Source organism: Octodon degus, unplaced genomic scaffold (assembly GCF_000260255.1).
Source record: "Octodon degus isolate 3935 unplaced genomic scaffold, OctDeg1.0 scaffold00010, whole genome shotgun sequence".
Taxonomy (NCBI): Eukaryota; Metazoa; Chordata; class Mammalia; order Rodentia; family Octodontidae; genus Octodon; species Octodon degus.
This window is the reverse complement of record NW_004524586.1, coordinates 10,206,570-10,217,980: the sequence shown is the minus strand read 5'-3', so window position 1 is coordinate 10,217,980 and position 11,411 is coordinate 10,206,570. Positions and strand designations below refer to the sequence as shown.

General features: G+C 50.5%; 1 protein-coding gene across 6 annotated transcripts in view; it reads left to right on the top strand.

Annotated features, from left to right (window-relative positions):
- Positions 1-10,749, top strand: part of Lrrc27 (leucine rich repeat containing 27) — a 43,971-nt gene extending 33,222 nt beyond the window's left edge. For 5 of the 6 annotated variants that reach the window (XM_023708966.1, XM_023708965.1, XM_012513428.2 and 2 more), the window contains 3 exons: positions 4,055-4,173; positions 5,634-5,763; positions 10,412-10,749. In XM_023708966.1, the coding sequence (XP_023564734.1) occupies positions 4,055-4,173; positions 5,634-5,763; positions 10,412-10,552 (390 nt within the window). In that variant the 3' untranslated portion in view covers positions 10,553-10,749. Of the gene's footprint in view, positions 1-4,054; positions 4,174-5,633; positions 5,764-10,411 lie in introns of those variants that run through there. The other variant, XR_002819834.1, reaches the window with a different exon arrangement.
- The last annotated feature ends 662 nt before the right edge of the window (positions 10,750-11,411 follow it).

Here is an 11,411-nt window from a genome sequence, read left to right as displayed (position 1 = left end):
AAAAAAAAAAAATTTAAAGACCCTGTCCCAAAAACTAAAGCAACCCAGCAGCTTTCCCAGTGACTTTTGGCCTGCTATCTGGGACTTCAGGGCCATTTTGTGCTTGACACTCCACGTGTAAAGCCTTTTTTTTTTTTTTTTTGGCAGAACCGGGGATTGAACTCAGGCCCATGAGCTTGCCAGGCAAGTGCTTATTCCACTGAGCCACCTCCCCGACCCCCGTGTGTAAAGCCTGATGTGGAGTCCTTCACAGCCACTAGGGCTCCATGCCTTATTCTACCACATTTATGTTCTGTTGATTCTTCATGTTCCTTTCAGAGAATTAGATATCTGGATAAATCTTTCGCCATATTTTGTAGTAATAGTAAAATATGTCTGGGTGGGCTTCTTTCTAAATACTTTGTTTTAATATTCTAAAAAATTAAATGTCTGTCTTTAGGGAAAAAACCTTCCTAGACTTGGCCTTGTGTGTTTCTTTCTGCTGGAATAACACTTGTGAGGCTCTTGTACCTGAAAGTGTGTTAATGAGCAGATTTAACTGCAGCGTCCGCAGCCCTGTGGCGTCCAGTAATTTGGGGAGGGGACCAGCAGAAGGGTGTAGTGGCGCCAGTCCCCTTCCCAACCTCCCCTTTCATGGTTGTTAGGCTTTCCTAAGTGGCAGGCGTGGCCAGGATTAAAATGGCCATGCAGGTAAGTTGGGTCTCAGCCCTGGTAATCCACTTGCAGGTGAGAACACAGATCAAGTGGTTCTGAGTAAGCCTTAAATCAGTCTACTCCTAGGCTGGAGTAGCCCCTGGCAGTGGTCCTCCTACCCATATCCTCTGTTTTAGTCATCCTTTGAGTCTGACAATTTTCCCAACACAGAGACGTGTCTGCACTCACAAGAATACAAATGTAGACACCCTCACATGGACACACAGGGGAAGAGCTCCCTGAGGCCAGGGTCAGCCCGGCTCTCGGGCTTGTCCACCGGCACAGTAACACGGAGAATGTCTCTTCTGTTGAGTCAACCTCCTCTTGCACCTCAGGAGTGTAAAGGCCCCAAGAACGTCTGTCCAGGCTCTGGTGCTGATGCTGCAGACACTGGCTGGGGTTCCCTGCGTGCAAGTGCCCGGTCCCTGCAGGAAGCTGGCTGCTGCAGCAGAGGGCTGGGAGACAAGTCAGGCAGCGTGGGCTCTGAGAGCAGGTTAGAGTGCTTGCGTCGTCACGCAGTTGCGGTAGGGAAAGCAGTGAGACACATGGCCAGAGGAGGTGGTGTGGAGCAGGACTGGAGAGTCCCCAGAGCGGGTGGGAGCCAGCTGAGTTTCAGTGACTATTCTGGAGTGGGTAAACCCTCGACAGCAGTAGGGAGGGTCCTGAGGCTGCAGCTGTCAAGAGATGGGAGCCAGGATCTAACCAGCCTTCCAGGGGAAGAACGTGCAAGGAGGGGAGAAGGGCCAGGGGGCTGGGCAGCGGGCTGGGTAGTTTTGCGCTGACCAGAGAGTAGGTGAGGACATCCAAGTAGGCCCTCCAGAGGTTGCTCCCGGGTGATCAGAAATCCGAGTCGTGCGTGTCCTGCCTGCCAGAAACAGCACTCCTGCCACCCTGCCACAGTGGTGCTGGCTATGCCTTTCATCTGCAGTGCTGTACCTTCACGGTGGTAGAGTGTGTTTTGATGTACCTGGTCTGTGACTCCCTGCAGAGAGCTTGCTGGTCTCTGTTCCTGGCCCAGCCACCCCTGCCTGTTCACATTCCCCTCCCACTACTGCCACCATTGCTCATAGCCAGGAAAATCAGAAATCAGCCTGCGCTGCCCAGTGGAAGGCTGAGGAAGGTCCTGGAGGAGAGTCAAGACAGCAGAGCAGGCCCCGACCGTGTCCGGCACTGCCTCTGCCTTTCCCAGCCCCAGCCCTGGGCCTCCCACGGGAGCAGCTGGCCTGGTACGGCCTCTCAGCTGCAGATGTATGTCTAGAGGTTACTGCTGCACTGGGCAGTGCAGTGCTCTTTATTGGAGAAAATAGCACTAACCATCTAAGGTTTCAGTTATTTGTACTGATTCTTTATGCCCTGTGGTAGGTTCTGGCCCTCGTATGAATTGTTAAAATCATTATGGTGGTCGTCTAATATGGCTGGTGCCCTTAAAACAAAAGCCCATCTTCCCCAGGACCACCTCCCCCTTCTCCAACTTAGCCCAAGACATTATTTACTTCTACCCTTCCCACCTTCCACCCTTCCCGCCACCTCAGGGAAGACCCCAGTCAGCTCCCTCGGGTGTATCTAAACATCCCCTCCAAAGTCCACCCCTGGCAAAGGCCATAAAAGCCTCAGCCTCCCTTTGTTCCAATCCAGAGAATTCCTTATCTTTCCCCACATTCTCTCCCATGTCCTCAAAGAAAATAAAGCCCCTTTCCCTTCTTCCTTCTGCATGTTTCTCTGCTACACCCGAGTACCTATCACCCTGGGCCCAGGCCAGTTACATGTAAATGCAGATTTTTTTAAAGTAAGCTTATTATTTTCTTCTCATTTTATTTATATTAGAAATAGTAGGCAAAAAAAAAAAACTCCCAACCTGCTAGATGTCCAGCATGAGTTCGTGCTCTCTAAAATCACAGAATGACTTTTAGGAACAGCAGAGATTCAGAGCAGAACATATTTTCTGCGAGAGGAAAGCTTCCCTCTGAGAGAGACAGAAGGGGGCCTGAGGGGTTGCTCAGGACCTTTTCCAGGGATTTTTAGAAAGCAGAAACGCGGGGCTGGTGAGATGGCTCAGTGGTCTGGAGCACCTACTTGGAACAGGCTTGGCAACGCCCATGGACCACGGTTCAATCCCCCAGCACCACATGCCAGCCAGCCCCCCCCCCTGGTGGGCTGAGCTGGCCACACACACACACACACACACACACACACACACACAATAAATTAAGTAAATTAAAAAAAATTAAAAAATAAGTTTAAAAAAAAAAAAAAAAAGAAAGCAGAAACGCGAGGTGAGGCAGGCCCAAGGTGGGGGCGGGGGAGAGGGGAGGTGGAATGGGAACTCACCAGGTGGGCGTGAGGTGGGACAAAACGGTGGCCAGCCAATGAGATTCCGAGCATAATTGCACAGGGAATATTGATTAAATGGGGATGAAATTGGGAAGCAAGTCCCTTAGCAGGCACAAACAGGCATGAAAGGCGACAGGGCTCTTCCTGGAGCGGGTGGGTCAGTGGCTCTCTGTGGCTTTCTCAAGGTGATCTATTCCTATGTAGACTATCAGTCATTGCTGATTATCTTTGGGGGAAGTGTGTTGGGGGCCTTCGTTTTATCTTTGGTCTTGAGGTCTGGCCCTCAGCAGAGGTGTGGTCACCCCAGAGCTGCAGTGTATCATTCCATCTCCTCACTGGCTCCCAGCCCTGTCTGACTGCCTGGATTTCTATCTAACTTAGCTGTCTAGAACTCTAGTACTTAATGCACTTGATAGTTTTTTCAGGTGCCCGGCACAGAAGAGAAATAGGCAGAAACGTAAAGGGAAACGGGCCTTCTTTTCTTTGAGGACACGGAGAGAAAGCTTGATACTTAAAAATAATTAAGTAGGGTGGGGAGATAACTCAGTAGAATAGGCGCTTGCCTGGCAAGTGCAGGGTGCTGAGTTCAATCCACGGTACTGCTAAATAAATAAATAAATAAATAAATAGGGGCTGGCAAGATGGCTCAGTGGTCTAAAGCACCTACTTACAACAAGCTTAGCAAAGCACATGGACTGCGGTTCGATCCCCCAGCACCACATGCCAGCCAGCCCCGCCCCCTGGTGGGCTGAGCTGGCCACACATACAATAAATAAATGTAAAATAAATAAATAAATTTTAAAAAATAAATAAAATAATTTTAAAATATAGTCACATCTGTATGAAAGACTTGGAGCTTGTTTTTTAATGCTTTCTGTTTCACGACAGTTTCGGGGGTTGTCACAGCATCTGTCCAGCCATCCACTGACCTCTTAAGGGGAAAGAGCAAGCTGATGCACTGGGTAGATGTGCTTATGTTAGAAGCAGCATTTTCTTGGATTTCTGAAAACATCATGTTGCGTTGTCCTAGGTGGCACCAAAGATTCCACTTACTACACGTCTGCCCGATCATGGGGAGGTTCCAGGGAGTCCACGTGGCAGAATGAAACACAGCAAAGAGAGCTCGTCTCAGGCGAACGGAGACCTAAGGTTGGTGACTGTGGCTGCCATTCAGCACTTCCGCAGCTCTGTCCTGCTCACTGATAGGTACTTCCGTTGGCCTCCCAAGCATGTGCTGAGTGCCCTGGCTTGCTTACAGAGGGAGCTCGGGGTGGAAAGATGATTCTGAGAGACATATTCCGCAGCAGGACCTACCTTCTGCACCTACACACTGTCAGAGGAAAGCTGCACTGGCTGTGCGCAGGGTTGCTGCTGCCTGACCCCTCTGCCCCAGGCTTCCCATGCTGAGGTCTACTCTTACTCTTCAGCCCCAGATTTCTTAAGCCCAATCATGTGATAAGGTTCTAGGCAGGGCTTTTGGGGTCCTAGTCACAGGAGAAGCTGGATAGAAGAGAGACTGGTGGGGCCACAAGGCTGGGCATTCACCAGGGTGGAGAAGACAGTGGCTGTGGCCAGGTCAAGAGGTCCCAGTAGAAGCCCTGCTTGCAGGCACCGAGGTGTTCTGGGCTTCGCGTCTCTGGGCAGGTGATGGCGGCACCATGGGGCTGTTGTCCTGGCTGGCTAGATCAGGAGCTCAGGGCAGCAGGGAAGGATGCCAGGTAAGTGCAGTGCCACACAGGGAAGAAACAAGTGTGGGAGCCCTGAGGCAGGCCTGTAGGGCAGCAGGGTTGCTGAGCAGGTGCTGAGAAGGCCCCGTGGAGCATGAGGCCCACGTTCAGCAGCAGACTGTCAGGCCTCTTTCTGCCGTGCTAAGTGGTTGTTTTTGCAGTTAAAGAATGCCTGCCCCCAAAACCTGAGCCCCAGTACTAACAGAAATATGTTTACAACCCTACAGTAATACACTTTGGGTTGCTGTAAGCTGCATTTTTCTTTTTTCTTTCTTTTTTTTTCTTTTTTTTTTTTTTTTTTTTTTTGAGGGGGGGAACTAGGGATTGAACTCAGGCCTTGGGCTTGCCAGGGAAGCACTTATTCTACTGAGCCATCTCCCCAGCCCTAAGTTGCATTTTTCACATGAAAATAGAGACACCCTATCTTCCCATGGCACAGTGAGTGGCACCCTAAGCGTGGACTCTTGCACGTGGAGTTGCGGGTTGTGAAGTAGAGTGCGGCCCTGCAGCTACAACACGTTCACGATGGAGCCATAATTGGCTTTTCTTTCTACAGAGTGGCTCTGATTTGCATTCCATTGTCCGATGCGAAGTAGCTTCCAGCGGTGATTGAAGCCCCCAGTGCTGGGGAGGGTCGCCCATGTGCTGCCAGTGACTCAGGCTACCCAAACATCGAGCATCCTCTGAGCAAGGGAAGGGAGAGCAGTAGGCCCTGGGCCTTAGCATCTGGAGGAGATGGGTGCGGTAGCTCTGGGGAGCTGGGGTGCAGCCCTCAGGACCACATGTGGTTTGGAGGAAAAAGGAAAACTGTGTTCTCAGTTGGAGCAGTAGCTTCTAAGACTCTAGCCTCACGTCCGGGCAACTGGGCTGCTCTGTTCTCAGCGTCTCCCAAGTGGCAGCGGATCTGGAGGACAAGATAAAGCGGCACATCCAGCAGATGCATGTGCGTAGGGGCTTCCAAGGCATACCAGTGCTGCAGGAGATGAAGACGGTCACCCAGGACTTGGACATCGTGAGTATTAGTGAGCTCTGTTAAAGAACTTGTTTCATGAAGTCAGAGGTATGGATCACATCTATAACCCCAGCATTCAGGAGGTCGAGACAGGTGATTTAGGCCTGACTACATATATCAAGGCTAGCCTGGACTGCCTGACAAAATCTTGCCTGAAGAAAAAAAAAAAAATCTAATTTGATTTATTTAAATGGAAGTACTTCGCATCTGTGGAGTGCATGCTGACACCGGGTCTGTGCTTGCTGTGTTTTGGCGGGGTGACATTCCAGAGTTACCACTGGTCCGATGAGAGGAGAACATCCCAGCTACCCTGTGAGTCCTCAGATTGCTAGAATCCAACAGTACCCACATCAGGGTATCTCATGGCGGCAGCAGCCTGAAGACAGGGATGGGGACTGTTCCAGGTCCCCTTCACCCTGTCTAGGATCCTTGCTTAAAGCTTTGCACCTAAGAGAACAAACAAGTCTAGGCCTCCAGGGTTACTGCTGCGAAGAGGGGCTGGCAGCTGCTGCTGGACAGTGGCAGCGTGACCAGTGACTCTGTGACAGGCTGGCCCAAGTCCCTGCAGCTCCAGATGCTGCTGCCCTGGAGGCTGCCTGGACAGAGCTGTCCCTGGATTACTGCCCACCTCGCCACCGATGCGTGCTTAGCGCCTGCCTAGCACCTACATGGTGCTGAGACGTCCTGACGCATGAGAACAGCTCAGTGAGATAGGAGGCTCCTTTTCTGCCCTGCCTGGGACATGGCCAGCCCATCCCACGGGGTCCAGGAAACAGCTGCCTTCTTGACAGTGACCACCATGTCCCCACTTAGTCACCCACATGGAATATTGGCCTGTCCTCCTAGGTCACCGGAGCCCTAGCCTGCAGGGCTCTGTTCCACACAGCCTCTTTGAGGCTCCGTTCCAAGGTCAGGCTGCTGCAGAGTGAGCGGCCCCACCATGGAGTAGGAAGTCTCTCCTGTCCCCATCTGTGTGCTCCATCTCTGTTGTCTTCAGACCAACAACAGCAAATCTTGATGAGGATGCAAAGCAACAGCAATCCCTAGCAGAACCTGAGCCTCCAGTGCCAGGCGCTCTCTTCTCAGAAAAATCCTTCCTCCCCCCGCCTTTTCAGCTGTTGTCACCTGGGCCTTTGCCATAGCAGCTGAGCCTGTATACTAACCCATCCAAGGCCAGCAGTCTTGTAGGAAGAAAAGCCACCTGGGAGTGCCGTGTTCAGGTCAGTAGAGCAAAGTGCCAGCGAGATGCAAGATTATTCATTCCACAGCAGCCAAACAAAATAGGAATATGAAACTAGGGAGAGTGGGATTGAAAGCAGAAAGTCTATGGCAGGTCACACTAGGTCCCTAGGTTAGTCTCTTGGCTCCACTGGCTGACCTAGAGGGCTTTTCTCCTCCCTAGAGAAAGAGAGTGACCAAGTGCGAAGGTGTAGTAACAGTGGCCACAGACTACTTTCCTGAGCCTTGAGAAAGAGAGGTGTACACGCCACTGTGTCCAGGCTGCTGCAGGGCCTGGCACGTCCTCCTCAGCAGGGCCTGGCACGTCCTCCTCAGCTCTCTCAGCTGGCCGGGAGCCACATGCGCATCCCCGGGAAAACAGCCCATGCTGAGTGGCCAGGAGTGGCCCACGTGCTGGGGTCCAGAGTATCTGTTCATGGTTTCGGGCCTCATCCCAAGCAAATGTGGAGCTAGAAAGCATTGGCCTTTGGGGAGAGCCCCATTGTGAAGGAGGGGCCTCAGCAAATCAGCCGGAAAAGTGAGCTTCAGATATTGAAGACAAAATTAAAAATCACAAGCCAGCATTAAAATCCTCTGAGTGATAATAGAAAATTCTGCTGCCATGAAACATGGCAAGCTGTTGTGAACACTGAACACTGGTGCCCAAGAATTCAAGGAGGTAAATTAAAAAGATGATTTTTTTTTTTAAATTTAGCTGGGTGCAGGGGTGCATACCTGTAATCCCTGCACTCAAGAGGTTGAGGGAGGGGACTTAAAAGGCCCGTCTTAGCTACATAGCAAGTCTCTGTCTCCAAACGACATTTTTGGTGTATGTGTATGTGGTACCAGGGATCAAACTCAGGACATCGTGCTTGCCAAGCAAGCACTTATTCCACTGAGCTATCTCCCCAGCCCCAATTTTTTTTTTTAATATATTTGGTACAGAGTCTCACTACACAGCTCAGACTAATAGTGATCCTCCTGTTTTCAGCCTCCCCAGCACTGGGATTACAGGCATGCGCCACTGTGCCGAGATTCAGTGGCCGGCTCAGCATGGTGCCCAGATTGAACCCTGGTCCCTGCGCTTGCCTAAGCAGGTGCCTAGTCCACTGATCTATCTCACTGGCCCCAATTTTCTTTTTTTCTTTTTTCTTTTTTTCTTTTTTTTTTTTTTGTGGTACTAGGGATTGAACTCAGGACCTTGCGCTTGCCAGGCAGGCGCTTATGCCCTTGAGCTACCTCCCCAGCCCCCAATTTTCTTTTAATCAATAAGTGAAGAGGGGGGGGGCCCAGCCCTAGCTCAGTTCTGGGGCTGGCGAGATGGCTCAGTGGTCTAAAGCGCCTACTTGGAACAAGCTTGGCAAAGCACAGGGACCACGGTTCGATCCCCCAGCACCACATGCCAGCCAGCCTCGCCCCCTGGTGGGCTGAGCTGGCCACACACACACACACACAATAAATAAATAAATGTTAAAAAATAAATAAATAAATAAAAATATTTAAAAAAAAAAAAGAAGAGGGGCCAGGGAGATAGCTCAGTAGAATAAGCGCCTGCCTAAAAGTACAAGGTCCTGAGTTCAATGGCCAGTTCCACAAACAAACAAATCAGTAAATGAAGAGGATTGACCCAAGAGGTTTAGCATTCACTGACAGGTATACAAGAGAAATTCCAAAGTAAATGAAGGGAGAAATTAGTTTTTAAAATAGAAAGTTTTCCACAAACAGATGCCCTTCCAGATTGAAAAGCCCACCACAGAGGCTCCGTACTATGACAAAGGCAGGTAAGAAGCCTGGGCTCAGACTCCAGCGGTCCGGGGTCGGTGCAGGATGCAGGTATGTTCAGCCGCACAAGCACTCAAACATGCTCCTTTCCACACAGCCTTTCTCTGGGAAGGACATTCTGTCAAGCTGGGAGTTAGGGTAAGTGGTGCCAGGAAATGGAGCCGGGCTGCCTGCTAGCAGGGCACGACCCCACCCGGCCACGGGCCACTCCCACAGAGACAAACTCTGACCAGGAGGAAAGAAACACTGTGAGATTTCACAGTTTGAGAGAATAAATGACCAGGATGTAGGAAACAATAAAATTTCTAAAAGGCAATGGTTGCTTACAAACACATACCAAAAAACCTTGTACACATTAATTTTTACAGAAAGGAAAATAATGGATGCACACTTACTAGATCAGTGGCAAACCCTGTTTCCCTGATCTTTTTTTTTTTTTTTTTTTTTTTTTTTTTGGCAGAACCAGAGATTGAACTCAGACCCTTGAGCTTGCGAGGGAAGCACTTATTCCACTGAGCCATCTCCCTGGCCCCTGTTTCCCTGATCTTACTGATTGATTGTTTTTTGGTGGCACCAAAGATGGAACTCATGACCTTGTACTGTCCAGGCAGGCACTTGTGCCACTGAGGTGTATCCCCAGCCTCCCTGATCTTACCAATACAAATCTGAATGACAGTCGAAGCCCTGATTGTACCATAACTGCATCAGGAAGAGGTGGTTGGAAGAGTCTCAAGAATCCTGGCTGAGCCAATTAGATATCTCACGCGGACTAAGCACCTACTTAGGCAAGTGCAGGGACCAGAGTTTAATTCCTGGAACCACAATCCTCACCAGCCCTGCCCCTAGGCATGCTGCGCCAGTCATGGAGTCCCAGTGCTGGGGAAGCTAAGAACAGGAGGATCACTATGAGTCCAAGCTGTATAGTGAAAACCTGTACCAAACACACATTAAAAAAAAAAAAAAAAAAAAAAACTGGGTTGAAGGAAAGCAGGAGGAAGGTCCTGGGGTGGGAAAGTAGAGGCCCCACAGATCCAAGGCCTCTGGGCAGAAATAGAAGAGCCTGCTCCTTGGTGGTTGGGGACTGTATTCATGCGTGACGGCAGTGCTTGCTCCTGTTTTATCTCATCCCGGCCAGTAGAAGGGCTGGGAACATGGAGTATAGAACAGAGAGCGCACCTGAGCCCAGGTGTGGCACTCCGCATTCCCTGGTGGGCACACCGAGGCTGGCCCTCGGTTTCTGTGTCCATGGCTCCATCTGCTCCCAGGGCACTCGCAGGTCTGAGGCAGGAGCAAGAATGTGGCATGTCCACCCGAGGGTGGTACCGGTCTCGGGATTTCCTGTTCACACTCTCACTCAGACTGCCATCCGATCAGGACACCTGTGTGGGGCCCAGTGGGGACACTGAGGTGAGTGGCCCCCACAGTTGATGTCCTCATGTGAAGGGACAGCGGGAAAGCTGGCTGGAGCAGGCCGCACAGGCTAGGGACGGCACCATGGCTCAGGCCACTGGATGCGCTGCGGGCGGGGGCTGGCCCTGCTCACCCTCAGGGACCCCTGCTCTGCTCTGCTCTGAATGCATCTGAACCTGGAGATGCCAGCGTGGTAAGTCCTGTCTTTCTCACTTTCCCTCCTCTCTTCTCTCCAAAGGCCAAGAAACTACAGGATGAAGTAATGAAACTAAAATTGGAATTGAGCAAAGAGCATCCATTTGCGACTCTCACTGGAAACCTTTCACTTCACCCACCAAAAGCACAACCTCAAAACATATTTTTTAAAACAAAATATTAGGAACATGTTCGTAGTCTCAGTGTCAAGGTTCTTCAAGCACGAGGATCCAGCTCATCTCTTATGGTGATGGGGACTGGTTAAGATATTCAGTGATTTTATGGTTTATTTCACAGGCAGCCCTTTGTTGTTTTTATATAAATCTGTGTCCCTTTTCTGAGGCTGTGAAAGTTTTAAGCTGCATTAAAAGAATGAGAATATTGCAGACAAACCACATTGTTTTCGTTTCTGTCACAGTCTTTTTCTCCCTGCCCAGCTGAGAGGGTCATTTGAAAATCTCTCTGCCCTACCCTGTGCAACCCTAGTCACAAATACAGTTTTCCTGAACCATTTTGTTTTAGTGTAGGACTCCAGTTTGCCCGATCTCTTGCCACATCAGGAGTCCCTGCAGGTAGGTAGTCCAAGGTGTTTGTCCTGGAACTTGGCCTCCAGCTGCACAGTGAAATCCAGCCCGGGGTAACCTCCGCCCCAACGGCACCAGACCTCGCCTGGTGCAGCAGGCCTATCTGTGTTCCACTCCTCTCTGCCCAGGCAGCTCAGGCACCTGCAAGCTGGGCTGAATCACTGAATGATAAATAGGGGTATTAGAGGAGGGCTCTGTCCTTCAACAGATGTAGGGCTTTTCACACTTTACTTCCTTTTGTGTTAGTTTTTTTTGTGGAACTGGGGATTGAACTCAGGTCCTTGTGCTTGCCAGGGAAGCGCTTATTCCACTGAGCCATCTCCCTGGCCCCCTTTTGTTAGTTTTAGGAAAGAAGTTTTTCAAAGAATTTTTCCATTTCAGGGCCAGGGAGATGGCTCAGTAGGATAAGCGCTTGACTGGCAAACGCAATGATCTGAGTTCAATACCCGGTTCCGCCAA